Source organism: Chaetodon auriga, chromosome 19, assembly GCF_051107435.1.
Source record: "Chaetodon auriga isolate fChaAug3 chromosome 19, fChaAug3.hap1, whole genome shotgun sequence".
Lineage (NCBI taxonomy): Eukaryota > Metazoa > Chordata > Actinopteri > Chaetodontiformes > Chaetodontidae > Chaetodon > Chaetodon auriga.
In genome coordinates this window covers 10,136,776-10,157,863 of record NC_135092.1, presented here as the reverse complement: position 1 = coordinate 10,157,863, position 21,088 = coordinate 10,136,776, and the positions used below count along the sequence as shown (strand labels likewise).

At 42.1% G+C, this 21,088-nt stretch overlaps 1 protein-coding gene across 1 annotated transcript in view; it reads left to right on the top strand.

Annotated features, from left to right (window-relative positions):
- The window catches only part of mmp17a (matrix metallopeptidase 17a), a 69,361-nt gene that overhangs the window by 25,865 nt on the left and 22,408 nt on the right, over nt 1-21,088 (top strand). The window contains exons 2-3 of the mRNA XM_076757332.1: nt 10,325-10,457; nt 11,440-11,575. Coding sequence (XP_076613447.1) covers nt 10,325-10,457; nt 11,440-11,575 — 269 coding nt within the window. The remainder of the gene's footprint in view (nt 1-10,324; nt 10,458-11,439; nt 11,576-21,088) is intronic.

Genomic DNA, 21,088 nt, shown 5'->3' with positions numbered 1-21,088 from the left:
TGAAGACAACAGTCAATCTTCTGTGTGTGAGACTGTGGGTATTTGTTTGGATATACACATAACTTTGGAGTAATAGCAAATCATATTCAGTCTTTTTAGATCTGGGCCTATGTTCATCAAAGTGACATAAAAATAGTTACATTTTCTGCAGACAGAGATGAGCCCACACCTTGTGAAACATAGTTTGAATCGACTGCAATTATTGCATTCATAACTATGAGCCAGACATCCTCTGAAGCATTATTTATCATTCGGATAAGTGTAGCTGTAGTTTGCCAGTCGCAGCTGCTGCTTTCTTGTAAACCGTTGGCTCTAAATGCACTTTGGATAAAGGATGTTGCACCACTTTCTCGCATTTGTCAGGAGTGCAAATGACAGGAGTAAAGCTGGCACTGATTCGGTTTGCTTTCGCTGCATCTTTTCTGATTTGCACTGTCGCTGTCGTACCAGATTCCCCTTTTTATACAATTTGTTATGTCTTGCTGGTGTATCTCTGCAGCTGGCAGCAAACTTTTCCTTCAGTTTTGCTCCATTTGTTTGTCTTTTCGTTTCCACTTAAGCCAGTTTTTTTTTTTTATAATTTCCACACTCCACAGCTCATCCCAAAGCAACCGATCCCTGCTGTCATGGTATTGCACTGATTGACAGTTGAGGCCAATAACACATGATCAGATGCAGCACCAACAAATGGTAGCAAGCAAGTTGGTGCAAACAAATCATTATTTAAAATGCTTAAAAAAATCAGCTCTGTAAACACATGTTTGCATGACCTGAAGGAAAAACACAATGTCTTTTGGTAAGAAACACACAATGTAAACATAACACAAGTTTGTTTACAAAAAAAATCTTCACAGGGCACCTTTAATTTTTCCCAGAGATATTATTTTAAAAAAAAAAAGAAAGATAGATGGGACAGACGCTGGCTGAATCCTCGTCTTCTTCTCTGAGCACACGTGATAAATCATTTCATCACTTGAGAGCTCTTCTTAAAGGTCACTCCTACCCTTTGCTGTGTGGAATGAGTCGTGTGATTGATTTCCATAAACTTTCTTAAACCTCAGGTGGAGCTTTGGAGCATTTCCTGTATTACCTTATATACAATGTCAGTACGAAAGTGCCGTGGAAGAAGCATTTGCTGGATGAACACACTTCTGCACTTTACCGCTTCATAACCTTAAAGGTCTGCCCTTGTCCCTGAGGCAATAAACAACGATGTAAACACCAAAGTGGCCACTGCTACTTCATCCAACTTTGAGAGACGGTGAGGTAGTGGGGTTAATCGTGTCCTGGTGACTCATTTCTTGTCAGAACGGCAGAAGTTGACGGGACTCCGCAGCTGTTCGTTGGGGAAAAAACAGAGGGAGGTTTTGTCAAACGGAGGAGCTCAAAGGCAGGGAGGATGAAACAGATTGAGCTTTATGCAGAGGCTGAAGGGATGTCCGGGTGAACTATGACCTTTCGGGGAATTATGAAGAGGGTTCACCCCATCTGGCAGGATGTGTTGTGTGATGTTGGAATGGCTTTAATCGGTAACAGGAGGATGAGAGGATGCAGTTGAGTTAAACACAGAGTGATCTGTTCAGTGGTTTTTGTTCACCTCTCTGGCCTCGCTGACTTTCTTAGTGTCTTTTTCTGTGTCTTCAGGGTTTAGTATCACTCAGAGAGGCTGCGAGTCCGTGAGGATGAAGCAAAAATGAGAAAACAGTGGCAGAAAACAAGGAGCGAAGGAAGAGACGCCGAAATGAAACAGAACAAGAAATGTCTTCCAGCCGTTTACCTGCTGTAGTCCTCACTGTATAATGGGATTACAGTGACCAGGGCTCAGCATTTCAGAGCAACCAAATTTTATTTCACAGATAATGTGGCATGAAATAGAACAAACAAAACCTCGGATGATTTAATAATACCCATTGACAATTTGTGCGAGTACTGTACGAGAAAAGCTGGGAAGCATAGAGCCTGCGTGCATGTGTGTGTGTGAGAGCTATTAAATTATAGCACAACAAAACTGAGAATTTGGTGCAGATTGATTTTCAACCGCTCTTATAAAGAAGCGCGGTTAAAATACAAACTGGATTTGTCGTGTACTGGAACGGAGCGCTCCGGAGCTGTGTCGAAGAATTGTATTGCACACGCTCATGGCTGACTTGTTGATTTGCATTTTCTTGGATGTTTAAATGGGTGAGACCTGGACTGACCACAGCATTAGTTCCACTAATGTTTCTAAGTTGATAACTTAAGTGGCAATATCCCCTAATGCAGTGGTTCCTAACCTTTCTGACTTTCTGCTTTTAAGCAATACAGTATGCTTTCCCAGCCCCCTGCCACAGACTACATAGTGATGTTCCCTACTCAGACTGTTTCATTTAAATACTGTTTCTGAGGCTAGAGGAGGTGAAGCTATCCAGTATTTCTGACTGTATTTTCTCACAATCCATAAAGAAGAATCCAAGGCTCCACAGTATAATATGACCTTTATTATTGCATAGCTGGTGCATTGCATACCCACACAAGACAGATGGTTAAATGTTTTAATTCATAAAAATGTGGACGTGTACGAATGTATGTGTATGAATATAGCAAAACCACATGTGGCCTTTACGCTGTGAACACCGGTGTCACATCTAAGGGAAACAAACACATCAAAAAAAGCCGAATAACTTTTTCCCTGTTTGAACTTGAAATTTTCTGTAAAGTTTTTGCTTTTGACAGCTCATACTGGTCTCGGTTTGACTCTGTTAGACCAATCCTTACCCAGAGTGCGGTATACTCGGTATGTGTTTGCAGGGGTTGGAGAGAAAATGAACACTTTTATCTTCTCATGTGGTTTAAAAATACATTTCTCTTTGTGAGCGAACGTGCTGTTTCTGAGACAGCAGCACTAAGACTAAAAATGCAGGCATGATAAATAAGAAATTACACGCCGTGCGGTCATAAACTAACCTGTTAGGGGGTTTGGTGTTTGTACAGTACGTGGCGGCATGCTGTTTGCTGTGTGGCTCCCTGTCACTTTGTAGCAGTGTGTTTTGCAGCCACCCTGTGAAAAGCAGTGTATAATTGAAAGTGTACCAGCTTAGTGAAGCAGTGAACAGTAGTCAGAACGATAGGAAATATAATGATGTTACATAATCACTGTCTTTATCAGTAAGTTCTCTGCTGTGTTTTTTTTTTAACTGTTTACATTCACGGAGTTCATGAATCCTTTTGAATTCTGTCTGTCATTGCATAACTGTCTCACTAATCTGAGAACTAAGTTGTTTGATGTGTTTGATGCACATGTTGGCACATAAATGAGAAAATATAATGAGTAATGCAAATCGTCTGAAGAGGAATAAAAGAGCAGATGAGACGAGGAACAAGAAATCCTCCTCTGTTTACTTTTCTGTTTTAAAACTAATATTACAACGCCGTCCTTTTCGAACGTGTAAAATCGTGAAATGCTGTTGTTTAATATGTTGATTTTTGCATATTTTTATGTATTCCACATTCTTTCATCTTTGCCCTGCTGCTGCTGTTCTTCCGTACTGCTTCATTTCTAAATTAAAACAACTGGGGGAGATCAAAGTGTCTCATTAAGAGGCAGATAGAAATCCCCAGAAAAAGCAGCAATGTGTCAGACAACTGCACTTCCAACGCACATCACACAACAAATGCAGACTGAGTTCCAACCAAATTCTTTTAATATCCTCCAAATAAACATTTTAAAGATGCAAAAAAAAACTTTAATTAAGATAATTCTGATTATTCTCAACACGGGTCTATTACTGTTATTATTATGTTAATTCAACCAGTTTCCACATTTTGTAGCTCACCGTGCAGGTAATCCTCCTGTCCAGTACAAGATATAAGCCCTGTGTGTGATATCTTTACATCCCTACCTTGTCTATCTGATACTCATTGTTCCCGTCTGAGGTCTCCTCTCCCTTTTGTCCACCCGACTCCTTGACCTGCGAGCAATAAAGACGACCGGCTGACGAGCGTATCTTTACCTTTCTGTCCCTCAGCTGCTCCTGCTAACTCACCGCTCTCCTCTCGTCAATCTACCCCTTTTCACACTCTGCTACTTCCCCTCTTTTCCCCCCATTTCTTTGTTTCGTAGGAGACTGATTCCAGTCATGTTCACTTACTGACCTGATTGACTCATGCCAGGATGTGCAGGAGCAACACTGAGTCAGTGAGGGAGGGGGAGAGAGGGGGAGATGAGGGATCACCAGAGTTCCTACAGTTCATCCTGAGGGGGGCATGAACATGTTTACAAAAGTGAAACAGACTGGCCAAGAATGTCATCCATGTTGCTAAAAAGTGAGCGATGAGTTGCATTTTTCCTCATTTGTCCACCTGAAGGTATCGCTCAGCCCGCACGGTCTGCCTCAGCGGCGCTGTCACGCCGTCTTTTCGCATGACGACCCCTCGCGCTGATGTCGAGGAATCCATCAGTTGATTAAAATATCCCGTTAAGATGATTAGTCGCTCCATGCTCCTCAAGACTCTTTTCACTCCTCCCAAAGAAGCCAGTCTTTATTGGTGCATGCAGAGTAAATGCTGAGACTTTAACCTTATTGATCAATACCTATTATTCTGCCAGCACTCTCATCATTAAACTCCCTCAAATGAATTTTGTTTTTCAAACTCCTGCGTGAACCATGAAATCACCTTCTTATAAACTCTCATGGTTTTCAATCTTTTGTGCTCCTTGAATTCCACAGTGGCCTGTATATTGAGATGCGGTGAGTCTACATTTTGAAACCTTAAACCCTTAAATCTGGCTTTTTAGTACAAATGCTGCCTTTGTTGGCTTGAAAAGTTGCTGTTAAAGAGTTGCGGTCAGCTTGGATTCATGCCACTTCAATAGAAAACATGTTTTTACACTGGAAAAAAGTAGCCAAGTGCCCACAGGAACTTATTAAACCAGACTGGCGGTAGACTCTGCCTGCAAACACTCCCCCTTTATTGATTAACGTCTCCATGAAAGTTGGTATTAAAACACACACCAGGAAGTGAAACTACCTGTCACACGCTGTCCTACATGCCCCGAAAGACCATATATCTATTCTCAGGGCGGTCAGGTGGAATGAGGCCAATAGGAATCATGGGAGGCACTTCACGTGTTTGTGTGTTTTCTTCTTCTTCTTTCTGGTCCATCTTATTCATGCAGCTCATGCGTGACTCACATTTACACACTCCTTCTCTCTCTTGTGGTGTGTGAAATCATAGTCAGTGGTTTGGTTTGATGTTTACAAGGCTGCACAACAGACGGCTCCCTTGAGGTTGAGTGGATCTTATGACTCAAGAAGCCCTTTTTTTATCAGAGGTCTATCTCCCTCAGTCCCCCCCCCCCACCCCACCCCACCCCCACGTCTGCTCACCTTTTTCTCCATTGTGTGTCTATTCTGAGTGTTTTGGGGGCTTAAGTTCTGACTGTATTTGGCTTTCACACACTCACTCACCCGTTCTTCTTCCATGCTTCAGTCACAGTCGCTGTCCAGTCACCTCTCTGAGCAGGAGGCAGTCCTGACAGTCAGATAAATGGCAGAGTTTGGGATTCTTGACAGCGTAGAACAACAACCTTCTTCTGTGTTCACAAACACACACACCGCAATGACACACCACTTTCTGATAAACAACCCAATCAGCAGACCGAGTGCTGATTTCGGATGATTCTGCAAGACCTTGGATTGTGTGTAGTGACTCTTGATTTCCTGTATTGTTAAATAAAGCTTATGCTGGTTTCTGCGTTTGCACTGACAGGGACTGACTGGCAGACTGGCTTTTCACCACCATCCTGGAACTGTTCCAACGAAGTATTTTAACCGTCCTGAGGTGAATGTAAACCACATTGAAATTCAGTCCTTCACTTCCTGCTTCATGTTCCCCTAAGCGATGGCTCTGTTGGTGCTATTAGCCCACCGACTGTTAACAGCTAACTAGCTCTCCTCCTGCTGATTTCAACACGGATTTGTTGTTCACGATGTGGCATTAGTAGGGAAAAAATAGGTTGCACCCCCCTTCAATAATGAGTTTACTGAATCTTTTCGGATTTTAATGCATTTTTCATCCGTCTTACGCCCAGTAGCTAGCCAGTGACAGTAACTATAGTTACTATGCCAAGCGATAGTTATACATACATACATAGAAACTGGAACTCTCGAGCTCTGGGCACTGAATGTTGGCTTTCGACTGTAAATTATGCAGAAATGTTGAACATGAGGATAATTTCTACAGGTACTGCTTATAAAATATACTGTACAATGGGATTATGAGTTGTAACTATTATATTTATCAATGCTAACTAATGCTTTGAAGGCTAAACATCAACATGCTAGCTTTGCCATCATCTTAGCATCCTCACATTAGCATTTAGTCCAAAGCACCACTGTGCCCATGTGCAGCCTCACAGGGCCGCTAGCATGGCTGTGGATTCTCAGTCTTTTCTGTCTGATTCTGTGCTACTATCTGGAAATAATGTCTTCCTAAACCGGCCTTTTCTACATTTCTTGTAGCCAGTAATAATGTGTCAAGGACAATTATTTCTCCGTTTACCTCTACATTTATCTCATATATAGTCTTTTGAATAGTTTTTTGCTTGTTTGTCCAATCAGTCGCTCTTTGGTTCCGCTCTACAACTTGGACACGAAATAAGCAGAAATAAGTGTCGAAACTTTTATGCCGACCACAGCAGAGCAGCTGAAACACATCAGCGTACTACAAAGAGAGGTTTGATTGTTCAGAAAAAGCTCTGTGAAAAGGCAGCAGGCTTTGGCAGAGCATGTTTACTGAACACGCGCCTCTCATTTGAAGTACAAGAATATGGGAATACTGGAGTGTCAGACATCATTCTGTGTGTCTGCCTGTCTTAATAATGCATGATTAAAGACGACTGGAGCCTCAGCCATCTGCGTCAGCCCCTCATCGTATACAGTGTTTTCTCTCTCTGCATGAGAGCGAGATGTTTGCCCTCGCCTCACAATACCTTTCTCTTTTCCTCTTATTCCACTGGAATCTAGTGTAATCAAATGAGGCCTATCGTCGCTCGCATTTTACTACTGTACATTTGTTCTGAGCACTCGCAGTGGTTTGCACAAGCTGTTGACTGTTGCAGAGGGACTTGTTACATCCTGTACATGCCTCTCAGTTGTTTATATATTTGTATGTATGTGCATTTATATAGTACTGTTCTATTCCTCTGACTGTTCAAAGCGTTTGCATTCACTCACACATTCACACACTGATGGGGCAGCCATCACGGTTCAGAATCTTGCTGAAACACACTCCCGCATGCAGACTGGGGGAGGCAGGGATCGAACCACCAACCTGACTCTGATTACAGACCTCCTGAGCCACAGCCACCCCTGTGTGTGCATATCTTACAAAAACTGCTGTTCAATGGTCGTATGAATTACACCCAGTCTAAATTATACTCAGCAGCAGATCACCAAAACTCCAGCCATCATCTGGCGTGGATTTTCTTTTTTTACGAGAAATGAGCAATGATCTTTAATTTTTATGCCGCTACTGCACTGAAACCGTACTCTTTGCCCATTCTTTTACCTGTTTTTGATTTTATTTTATTTCATTTACACTTCCTGATTATTTTCCCATTCTGTATGTCCATAAATGTGTTCCTGTGCCTGATGCAAACCCCTCTGAATTGCCTCTGTTTTTGAAAGGTGCAGCACATATTGCCTTGCCTTTTGCTGTTTTAAAACCAACAAAGATTTGATTGAAGCTCTCTTAGTTTCCACACCAACTGGTGTGCAGAAATTGATCAGATGTTGTCCAAAAGGTCCTCTAAGACAAACAAGCCTAGCGTGCTTGTATGCATAGTGTGTCTGTTTTCTTCATTTTGTATTTGTGCTAAGCAGACCCGCTGTACCATCCATTTTTTTTTTTTTTTCCTATCTGGACCACATACAGTAAAAATTCTGTTCAGCTGTAACAGGGTGGTGAAGTAGAATTATCCAAGGGACTGGATTCAAGCTGCTCCTTGAGCAAGATGCTGAATCTATAGCAGCTGCATGGGATGTTATTCTGCAGCTGACCCTGAGCTGTGACTGACATGGAAAAAAGCATTCAGTATGCTGACATATCATTCAATGACTGAAAAGCGGGGCAGATGACTTTTGAACCTTAAAGTGCTTTGCTATAACCTCCAGCTCAGCACAAGTTGCACCAGAATCCCAATGCCTTCGACCCAGAGCGCACATACACTGCATGTCAGCGGTATCACACTTTGATGCTGCTCAGACTTCGTTCCTTTTTATCTTCCCAGCTTTCCTACAACAACCACAATTTTCTTTTTCCACCATTAATTTTCTCAATTCTCTTTTTTCCCCCTCACCTTTTAACATGGTCATATACTTAAAGTATGCCTCAATCATAAACCAGACCTCAACCACCTTTATGTATCTAAGCCAGGTTCCAACTACCTGGCGTGAGCGCAGATGCTAAAAGCACATCATCACATCGCAGCTTTATTAGTAAATGAAAAGAGGACCATTGCCCCGACATTTACCAGGACATTAAAATAAAAGGTAGTGTGTATAAACATGGGGCATGGTTAGGTACATTGTGCTCACAGTAAACAAAAACCTTTGAGACCCCCTTCACGTCTATTAGTGAGCACAGACATATTAAGACAATGCAGCACTCATACAGATGGACACACTGGCATGATATTACCTCTGTTTTGGTAAAGGCTCAACATTTATGGAAGATTTTACCCTGATTTTAATTTCCCTGCATTGCATTTCCTGTTGTAAGATGACACTTTTCACCACAGTTTAAAAGGCTTCAGGTAAGAGAAAGCAAAAAAAAAAAAAAAAGGGGGAATATTTTTGTTGATATCCTTTTTATTAGAAAAATCCAGACACGTTTGCATTTTCTTTTTTGAAAAACAGTAAAAAGCCTTCTTCTCGTCTATTCACACACATCCTTTTCCCTCTGCTTCCTGTACTCTACTAAAAAAAAAGAGTAGTTTTTATTCTCATCATGCCAGATGAGTCTTGGGGTCATCTGTATTCTGCAAACTTTCCATCTGCTGCATGGATGAGGGGGCAAATATCAGTCCACGGGCAGCTTTTTAAGACCTGAAGTCAACCATTTAGTGAATGGAATTCGTCATTGGAGAGCAGTCGCCCTGCTATCAATATGTGTCACTCATCTCTGATGAGCACTCATCAAAAACCCATTATAAACACTTGTCAGAGCGGCTATCAGATTGGGTCGGGTGGAGACGGAGAACAGAACAAGAAACAGCAAGAGAGAGAGTGTCACAAAGAGGAGCAGCTAGATTGAGCCACAACAGGGATGAGGGTGGGACATATGGGGATTGACTCAAAAGGAAAATGAATCTTTCAGGAAACGAATAGTTTTCACTTTCAAACTGACGCAACTCGAATACAAATAAAATGTCCCAAACCGTATTATCAACCGAAGGAAGACTCTTCAGCACCAATCACGTAAGCTGTGAAAGCAATCCAGCAGTAATATGTTGGAAACATGAGCAGGAAGCTGATGAATAGGCCCTTTGTTACACCAGATATTTTGGCGTGTCACAGAAGGAGTAGCACATGCGTAAATACTGAAATTAATGATCTTGCTGGGACACTTGAATAGAATGAAACCATTGTTGATGTAATTAGTAACACCTGTGCTTTTCTTACACAGCAAGTTAAAAAGTCTGCCGTGTAAAAAACCTCTGGAGATCACAGACAGACCATTTCTACTTCCTCCACTCTCTACTTCCCTTTCTTCCTTTTTTTTTCATTTTTTTTGCTGATGCCCTTTTAAATATTCAGAAAATCAATTCATGAAATGAAACACGCATGCATGATATCGCAACTCTAATCCAGTGTTTTCACTTGCCTCAGCAGTGTGTGATGATTTTTGGCTAATGTCCATATGTGTATTATTGGAAAGTATGGTTTAATTTCTGTACAATATTAGACAACATCAAAGGGATTCCCAGCACACTTTTCTTTATATTGTCCTAACAGGCAAAGAGCAGGTGTTACTAATAATGTGAATTATGGCTGTGTTGTGTGTAAGTGGCCCAGTACGCCATGAGCAATGAGCCAACACGCATAGTACCAAGGTCCTGGAGCTAGATCACCTAAATGAATGCAGCCTTTATTCATGTTATCAGTTGTACCTGTCCTTTTTCTGTGTCCACATATCAGCTCTTGCAGAACCTGAGTATACGTGCAGACACACAGGCAGCAAACAGGAACAGGTGTCAGATCCTCACAGCAGCTTTGGGATACTTGGAGTCTCTGAAATGCCTGGGATGACTCTTGAACTCATGTGTATTCTGTGTCCCCTCCAGGACTGGCTGAGTAAGTTTGGCTACCTCCCGCCCCCTGACCCAGTGACTGGCCAGCTTCAGACCAAGGAGGCCCTGACCAAGGCCATCAAAGCCATGCAGAAGTTTGGGGGGCTGAAGGAGACCGGGGTTTTCGGTATGTTTGTTTATGGGAGGATTATGTGAGAGAGTCAGTGCTTGGATGGTTGGAAGCACTATGTGTGTGTGTTTACTATGTGACTACAGAGAAAATAAGAAAATACAAGGTATGCCCTACAATATAATGCAATCCAACCAACAAAAACAGAAATTATGGCTTTAGAAACTGCCACTGTGTTGAATCAGAGCCATTCTGACACAATAACCGTTGAACAAGAGAGAGTTAACATCAATTTCAGCTCTTTTGTACTTGATGGCAGTGGGTTGCACAGACGGCTTGCTGTCTACTACATAGATGTGATTGATAATAGTGGTGCAGAACAGAATAACAGTACATTGATTGTACACCTTCTAATATTTGCCCTCACGTGCTGTATACATCATTTCTCACACATGCAGGACATTTTGTCACCCTCACACATGCATGCACACACACACACACCACAATTTTCTTCTGCAAGCAGTATCATTCTTTATCCTCCACAGCACTGCTCCATCTCATGTACACAGCCATGGCGAGCAGAAAGCATTATAGTGTGTGTGAAGGGTTTTCAGAGTGCGTCGTGGTGAGTGTGTGTGAGCAAGTATAATTTATGGCCCAAACAGTAGTGTGTGAGAGAGTGTGATTGTGCTTGTAAGAGGGTATCGTACAGGGCATGTATGATTTATGGCCTCTACAGCCACTCCTAATCCCCTGCACACGCACATATGTATGTACATGAGGACATGCAGTTTGAGTTACAGCTACTGAAACAGTCATTTACAAACAGATGTTGAACCATCGTGGTGCATGTCTTCCAATACATTCTTTACACAGCATAATCTGTATTCGTGTGTTAAATATCTTTGTCTTCCAGCTGCCATAAAACTGAATAAATAAAGCTGCATTTACAGTGCTATGCTAATTATGCTTAATTAATGTTTCTCTATTGGTCCGTTTCACAATGTTACACAATGATGACCTCCCCTCTCCTCTTCAGACCAAGCCACACTGGGTCTAATGAAAACGCCCAGATGTTCTCTGCCAGATGTTTCGGAGGCAGAGGTGACAGTGGGCCGCAGGAAACGAGGCCTGACGCCTCAGAACAAATGGAATAAGAGGCATCTATCATGGAGGTAGGGATACATGAAATACACAACATATTGGACACTTTACGGTCACACCTGAAAAAAAAAGGATCATCCAGGAATCAGTGTCAGTCACCATTTACGTCTGCAGCAGTACTGAATGCTCAAGCTTGCTTCGCATAGATGAGACTACTGAGTCAGTGGACCTGATCATAATGTGTTTTTTGGCAGTTAGAGGTATCTTGCTGTTGCTTGGCGACCACATAATAAGGTACTAATCACTTAAGCCGCATTTCCATCCGAAGTACCCAGAACTTTTAGTCCCAAGCAAGGAACTAAAAGGGTCCTTCAGCACATTGTCGTCTGCTTTTCCACCAAGTTCTGAAGAAGCAAATTAGATTTTTTAAATGTGTGGCTGAACTAAAATGCTGCAGGTGCTCAACCGCTGGAAGGCCCATCCCCAAAGATCCTGTACTTTTGCAAAGTACATTATACAACCCCCCCAAGCAGGGACTTTTTGGGCGTTAAAATACTTTTTCAAAATTCTAAGAATCTGCATTTTTATTGTGTCCACACTGCAAGAACTGGGAACAATTGGTTGAGCCAATGCAACATCAGCAGTCGCCATTTTTAAGAAGACCAGGTAAAGTGTAAAATGGCAAAACACTAACAAATGGACCAATGGTGAAGTCCAGGCTTTATCGTTGTTGTTATTGTATGTCGCTCATAAGTTACACTGCTGTACTATCTGTTAGCCTGCTAATGTAACTTCAGCATAGCTGTTGATGGTGCTAATGCAAACAGAAGAAAAACCCTAGAAGATATGTGGTTCTCACTGGGTAATTCCTCCGAGGTAGCTCTCAGAACCGTTTGGGTTCCTCCAAAGGATTCTGGTCTCTCGAGAAAGTTCTTGTGGTGGAAATTGATTGGAAATGTCTTTATGCCATGCTCATATCTGTCTGTAAGATCAAATAGTAACTTTCCTTGAACGCTTTCCAGCATTTTTGAGCTTAGATATGAACATTCTCCAACTTTAAGTGCTCAGCGCGCTCCTCCAGAAAATGAAGGATTCTTCTTTTGTGTATAAGCGAGGTGTAAAACTGTTGGAACCCGCTGAAAACAAGTAGAGGAAGTTACCAACTACTGCTGAAAATGTTTCCAATTCATCCCACAAGGCTGGAGGAAACAAATCACTAGACTTAAAGGTACAATGACATAATGAGTATAACATTGTACAAATGCATATTTCAGTGTTTCAGTGTTTGTGTTTCAGTATCGTTCAATCTCAAATGAGACCAGGTTATCTGAGCCTTAAACAGTTCTGCTCAGTCCCTCTCAGCACACAGGGAGCTTTACGTCATAAACCATCACATTTTCACTTTTTCTTTTTTGCCATCTGTGCATCCTTGGGTGGATTAGATGCTGTTTAGAGACACCTTAAAGAAACTCAGATGATGAAACCAATTCCTGTTGTTGTGTATAAGATGTGAAATGATTAGAAAAACCTGTGAAATTTCAGTAAAAGTGCTGCATGGAATCATCATCATCATCATCATCTTTGTGGTTCTTCTCGGAGGCCAAAGTCATTTGTATTATTCCTCCAGATAAAGAGCTTTGTCACAGAGTCATTCTGCAGTTTATACTGTACATGGTAAAATAATGCGGTCATGTTAAGCGCAGCTGTACCATCTGTCGAGGATGCAGCTTCATGGTAGACAGCAGAGGAAGAAGCAGTGAAGCATATGGTTGGCCTTTGCTTATTCGCACACGCTACCGAGGGTGATTCAGCAAGGAGATGATCTAAGCTGGTGTTGCAGCCAATTCGTGTAATATGTGTGTGCCCCTGTGGCAAAAAGACAGACACATTAATACAGTAGATGCAAACACACAAGCGCATGCACCATGAACAGACAGATGCACGCATACGGTAAGAAGAACACATGCCGCACACACCCACACGGCCCACTTCTACATGAAGCTGGATTTCTCCCTCTTTGTCCTCTTCCTGCTGGTGAGAGGTGTAAGGGTCAGCGCTTCTCAGTCTGCCGGCTATTAGACCGAAGTCATGACAGTCAGGCCGGAACTTTTGATAAAATCTGCTCTCTTTGCCCATTCAAAAGCAGCGACCTTTCCCAGATTCCAGCCAACAGCGCTGTTGCAGATGAAAGGAGTCAGTCTTGAACTCACTTGTTTAATGGCGTGACTGAGCAGTTATTCTCTTACTACCAATTGAAATGATGCACTATGCAGTCAGTGCTAGTATGTGTATCACTGCGCATGCAGACCCTTTGAGTTGCATGGCTCTTCGCAGGTGGAAAATAAGACCATCCCTTGTTATTTTATTATGTGTTGCGTTGTGCTGACACAACTAGCCCAGCCTTAAACAAAACAGTGCATTGTCTGAACCGTTGCTAGAGGAATGGCTGCTCAGATGGCAATGTCAGTCTGCCAGTTTGTTGGTCTACCACTTTGGTCCAGATGGAAATATCCCAACAGCTATGGGATGAAATTTTGATACGTTGCATTCATGCCCCGCTCAAGATGAATTGTAATAACTTTCATCCCTTTGCTGTTTATGCAGTGTCATCATTAGGTGAAAATTTCAATTAGTCCAATACTTTAGTTCATGACAGAATACCTTTGAAAGTAATGCATGCGTTAAATGCTAATTAGCAAATGTTAGCATGCTAAACGGTGAACTAAGGTGGTGAACCTGCAACACAACAGCACAGCATTGTAATTGTGAGCATTATATGTAGGGTAAAGTTGATTTGTGTCCCTCGATATATATAGTAACCACAGGAACACAGTGGAACTGTACTGTCATCATTTTTATTCAGTTTTATTCTTCCTCATTGCACACTCTTGTGTTGAGCCCTTTTTATGGCTCTAAGTGCTTGAATTGCCTTTGTTTAGATGAGAGGCAGGGTGTTTACAGCTGCCAGGTCAGCACGGCCTTTCAGTTTAGCGCGCCGTTGCCTTGCCACAAGCTGCAGTGTGTACCTGACAGCAGGAACACACTGAAACAGACAGGTGGGCTGTGAAGGGCTTGGATATGCTTTCCGAATATCTGATGCTGAAATACAGTTTATCAGAAAGTAAGTTTGATTTGCAAGTGTATGCACAGTGCTTCAGTTGGAATAAAAAATGATGCCGGTACTGTAAGCTAACAACTTGACAAGCTGCTTTTATGGGTAAGGGTTTTTTTTTTTTGGTTTGGTTTACCAATACCCAGTAGTTTCTACACAGGAACTACAGGAAAAAACCTATAATATACATATTTATAGTCATCAGTATGTCACGGTTTGTTCTTATAAGTGGCAATATGAGTACAAATCAAAGGTGACAGTAATCTGTTCTGTGTACAAGTACTGGTTAATCAAGGTCAGATGAGCTGAAGCAACCTGCAGAGGAACGATGAACTCTGGAGGCTAATAGATCTAAAGTAGGAAAGAAGAAAAGCAGAATGAAGCGACGTGCGGAGGGAAAGCAGGACATCAGGGCACTGGAGGATTGAAGAAACAGGTCGATAAGCAGGAACGATGAGAAGGCTGTGGGGGCACGAGGGAGTGAGGGGGCTGCGGTAGTTACTGTAAAAGCAGAATAGAAAATCAAGTAGAGCTCAGAGAAGATGGTGTGGATGATGAGGCAGCAGGATGAATATGAGTCATGATTTAAAAAACATGTATCCGTCTGCTTTCCGACTGATCTTGAGAAGTGTTTGAGATCTAAAAATCAGCGTGGTTGGTTCACACATCAGCAGTTACATTCAGGGAGAGGAGGAAAAGCTCAAAGAAGTTTCTGTTTTTGCCAGATTCAGCATGAAAGGCACAGAACAAATGTTTTATTTGAAATATATATATATATATATATATATATATAGGGGTGGCAATGTGGGTCTGTCAGTCCGCACGTTTAGATTTTGATATCATCAACTTTGGCGATCTCATGACTTTTCATCAGGTCAGTGCTGGATTTTGTCCAATTCTCTGGTCTTTGGCCAAATACCTGCAAAATGATATTCCCATCAGCCTCCACTGTCCTCCTGTCCGCGCCACTTCAAACCCCACAGGGGTTACCTGCCTGATTTAGCTGCCTTGCTCAGATTAAGCTGATTTACTCATTGATGTTTGGTGCTTCTACCATGGATACTACTTTTCTTTTTGCCTGGCCACATGAAGGAGTCGTCACTTCCTCCGCTGGCACTGAACGTTGGCGTTGGATGTAAATTATGGGGTGCAGAATCGTCCAGAATAAACGCATTTCCCCGTGATGGGCTGGATCAGGATCAACTGGGGGGAGCAAGCTTCTTCAGCGCAGAGTATTGAGTTTCCTGCTCCACACTGGTTTGCAAAGTAACAGATCAGACTGCCAGAGGGTTGAGTTCAGAGGGATGAATCACTTGTCACGGGGGGGCAGGATGGTTATGGCGTATTGATAATAAATTACCTGATGACTCCCTGTCCCTGCGGCATTGCCTTGTTGAAGTAATCCCCCACATCCACCCGCTGGAGGCTTTCAGTCTGAGATACAGACTTTCTTTTTTGGGTCAAGATATGATTTCATGGGGGCTGTCATAAGGCGACCTGAAAAAAACGTGTGGCAGCAATCCAGCATCACACTGCAGCACCCAAAAACTGTTGTACAGAGTCAACATCTGCTTCAGGGGACCAGCGTGCACACTGCAGCGAAGACCTGCTGTTTTATGACTGGAACATTTTGCTTTTCCTCATCACTCGCTCCCTCGTTCTCGCTCCTTCCACCCCCCCATCCTCCTCCTGCCAATCACGCGTCTTACGGTGCCTTCAGCTCAGCCCCACTCCAGCAGTCTTTTCAGTCCAGTGAAGCCACCTTTCTACTCGCAGCTCTCGGCCAAGTTTGGCTGGAAATTGAGATATATAGGCCTTGTGTCTTTTGTAGATTTTCTTTCAGCCTGGAGCTCCTGCCACGGAACAGATGGTAAATTTTGCGTGCTTTTATTATAAACACCTGTGGATTATTTTTTGATTTCAGATTCAGTCACATTTTCGGAGGTTTCCATATGGTGTGGTTTATCAATAGCACAACATAGTAAAACATTGATATTCTATACAGAGCTGCTGCCTCGGGAGTGTTTTTGGGGGTTTCTTTAATGAAAGCATTTTTTTATCCAGGCTTTTTATTTGATGTGAAAAATGTATGGTTCCCTGCTCGCTTCTCTGTGGACTATCGCCTGCTGTTTTGCGAGGTGTAAAATCATCACTTTCCCTCTCAGAAACATCCACTGCACTCTCAGGCACAGTCTTAAACCTTTTGCCTTCTCGCGTCACATTTTTATCCATCTGCAGTAGGTGAAGTGCCGAGGCCCTGAGATGTGCTCAGACACTTTTATGGCAATTAAAAGTTACTTGTGAGGGAAAACACCAACCCAGACACTGTTTTGAAGCACTATCCCAATATAAAAAAAAAGCAACATATTGTAATTGGACTGTTGTTTTCCCTCAGATTTCAACCAGCCAGACTATATTGCATAACAGAGTCTGTAATGGCAAAACTAATTTGTCTCCTCATTACGTATTTATAACATAGTTTGGAAGGGTCACATTTTCAATAAAGGAAGTTTTACATTTGTCGGATGAGATGTAAAACTCCCTTTGAGCACACGTTCTCTCTACAGCTGTGAAAAAGATCTCCACAGCCATTTTATGTATATGATAACTGGAAGCTTTATTACATTAACTTGTCGCTACATCCATTATCTTGATTGTAGGGAAATTAATCTCACTCTGTTCTAGTGCAATAGAAATGCAGCCTATTGAAAGGATGCATTGTGTATTATGTGTGCATGTAAGGATTTATTTGCCATTCTTCCTGCCGTTGCACGATTTTTTACCGGCAGACGAGGCTGTCATTAATTTGCCCAAATAATGCATTGCACATAAAATGCATTGCAAAACATCGCCGTCCTCCTATTGATTCAAAAATGATTTGAGCAGTCTCCAAAGCCTGTGTTTATATCCATTTAATAGCGAGCTTTTTCTTACAACTTGGTGAACTGAACATTTCCCCTTCAGACAAGGGAAATTAAGAGAGACAAACATCTCCACGAATCCAATATCTCTGAAACAAGCACATCCTACTTTACAAGACGTAAAGTTGTTTGCTGCTTACAAATTTTAAAAACGTTATGGTCTGATTACCTCTGTGGAAATGGTATCTGCACAAAGGCTGATTTCACTATCAGTGAAAAATAGCTTCTCTTTATGGGTTTAATCCCAGATTAAAAACTATCATGTGTTTAAAATTAGAGACCTCGTTATACTGAACTTTTCCCTTTCATATATTGCTTTGATTGCCCAGTAAAACACACCTACTCAAATATAATAAACAGAAGAGCTCATTGTTAAATGAGAAATATAAAACAGCAAGATTACAAATACTCAAAGTTGCAAAGTTGATCAAATGAACAACTAATGTAGAATCATCTCTCTGCTCTTCCTTCCCATCAGTCTGTAACATTGCTTCTATCCTTATGCCGTTTCCTCCTCTTCCATCCTCTGTTTGCCAGTTAAGCACCATAGCGAAAGATTCACAGTCTGCCTGCTCAGTAGTGTCGGGGTGTTCTTTGATGTAAGCAGTTCTTTATGGAGGTATTATATTTGATTGATGTGGAAACGTCTGACAGCACACTCTGTTCTCAGATATTTATTTGTGGGTCAATGATGCACACTCAGGAGCTCTGTTGCTGTTAAACAGGCCTCAGCCGCTGATGATTCCTGCTTTATGTTGCCACCAAAAAACTCTTACATCGGCAGTTTTCCGCAACACTTTCTCCAAACTCTGCAAGCTCGTGTGCTTATCACTTTCAAACAGCTCATCAGTCACGGTCATGAAATTTCAAGAAAATAAACATGATCACACAGTCATCAGCTTGAGCCACAAGTTCGGTCTTTTAGCGCTGAGCTGGGAAAAAACCCTGCAGAGATATGTCCTGTGACTGCATTAACCTATCGCCCACAAACACTTCACCGCAGCTTTCCACTGTCATCAGCAGTCTGACTCGTTAGCCACGAAGATGAACAGTCCAATTAGAGTTCCACAAGAGTTGCGCATGCACAACATAGTATTTTGATGTAGTCCAGTCAGCCAACTCTCCTGGAATGGATTATTCTAAATACAGAATATGTACAGTCTAGATGATTGGTGTGGCAGCAAGCATGCAGCAAAAGAGGAAGAGAGACCACTTGTAGCTTAAAAGTATAGTTTGACATGTTGGGAAGTACGGTTATTCAGTTTCTTGCAGAGTTAGATGAAAGGTTTGATACCTCTATCATGTCTGTAAGCATGAAGTATGTAAGTATGAAGCTAAAGCTGTTAGCCTAGCTCAAATCAGAGGCTGAAATCATGCAGAAGCTCCATCAAGAAAGAAAGAAAATGTGCTGCTTATTTGTGTCAAGGGAAAGAACACGTGAAGGTTGATATGAGGTATACCTGCTCAGTTCACCTGTGGCATACAAAGAAATGCCAAAACACTTTTCTATTTCCATTTTCAGACACTGCGCTGTACCTTAAAACTAACTCTGTGTTGTGCCATAAAGGACAGAAAATGTCTTGCCTCAGAAACACTGAATTATTTAAAGCGTTTTAAATTGGATTAAATAGTCGCCCAGCATGTTTTACATTTCTCTCGACAAATAACAGATTTTTGTTTCAACGGCGGACAGAAATATATATATGTAAAGCCGTAGTGGAATGGAAGAAAATGCATGAAATATACTGTACTGGTGTGAGGGCAAGCTGTTGAATAAACATCAGATCTGACTGTTGTTGGTCACTTGATGCAATCAGAATCAATGAGGTTGTTAAAATCATGGTGGAATATTGACAAACTGACACGATCGCTGCCATGCTCTGTTATGATCACCAAATGTAAAGGAGGCACCACAGACACGTGACACCCGGTTCATTTTTGATGCAGCCGTAGCCTCCTTAGCCAAACACGAGTTTCCCTGGGACTCATCGGTTCATCGGAGATGCAGGGCAGGACCGCTCTGACCTTGGCTGACTTGTCCACAATTACGTACACACGCTCGCAGGCTGACACACACATTTGGATGCACATACATACTTACGCCCTGACAAAATCAAGCACTCTGCCTCTCCATCTTTTTCGCTCTCATCAACATTCACCCGAACACACACACAAACACACAGACGTGCACAATCACCCACCCTCGTCCGTCTGAATTAGGACTAATAAGCAGGTGAATTGTCTGTGGAGGTTGAGCCATTAGCGGTGACCTTGGCTAACTGCGGTTTGCTGTGCGGGTCAGATGCTCTGTCAGTATGAATAAGTGGACTGTGTAGGCACATTTTTGTGAACAAATCAACGCAAAAAAAAAAACATACTTATTGTGTACCACAGGTCTCCCCACAGAGCAGGTGATCTGATTAGATTCTGAAGTGACTTGCTGCATGAATTTGCATCTTAATGAGCTAAAACTCATTTCAAACTCCCGCTACTTATTGCTTTAAGCTAACGTTGCTAATGCCGTCCATGTGTTTCGTGACAACATGTTGACATAGACATATTCGCTAATTAATCCATTAATTAGCCGCACTAATGGACTCCTTCGCATCACTGGGTGTGCTAAAGACATCATGGTAGCGGCAGCACAACAGGCAGCTAAAGCGGGCGCAGCAGTGAGGAGCAGGAGCATCTGCTAATGTAGGCTGAAACTATGGATGCTATCAAGATGACCTTCAAAAGCTTTTATTGGAAAGAAGTGATGTGAGAGGTGACAGTTTCCTTTGTATAGTAAAGGGCTGGTAATGGTCATCTCCATTACTGTTTTTTGTACATTTATATACCGAATCACATTCATAGGACATCTTCAATGCTTTTTATGTAAAGGATTAGTCATGACTGTAAGAATAAGAACCCGGCGGTGGTTCTATGGACTGTCACTGAGGAGAGACTGACAGACTTAAACCTGCAATTACCATAAATAAAACACTGACAGGGGCACAATCTCTTCTCCAACAGCCCCCGAGGGAACTATCTGGCTCTTTAGCAGCTAAACGCTACGCTTTGTTCACCAACAACACAACAAGGGATTTAAGGGCCTTTTTTGCTGAAAATAGCTGCCTGCTGTGGCATAAAATCTCCACCTGGAAACTAAAACAATGAGCTGAAAGACACTAAAACTACTAAGGGCAGCTGCTGGGTGTGTGAGGATGAGAAGTCACTGTGTGTTCGTCAGTGGGTCGTTTCACATACAAGAAGTCAAATGATCCATTGTTAAGATGAAAATATTGATCATAGCCACTTAAAGTACCCATTAAATTATATCTGCTTTATTTCCTTATTTGCCTGATAGTGGGAGAAAAAGAAATTTTGCATAAAATTGAAGAGAAAAATGCATATTTGGTTGTTCGAGGACCCGTTGTCACTGAGGCAGAGATTGATTGAACGCAGAAAAAGGAGGAGAATGCTTACAACAGCAAAACTTAACACTACAACACTTACAATATTTAGACACCTACGAGAAAAATCACACGCTGTACACACACATACATCCA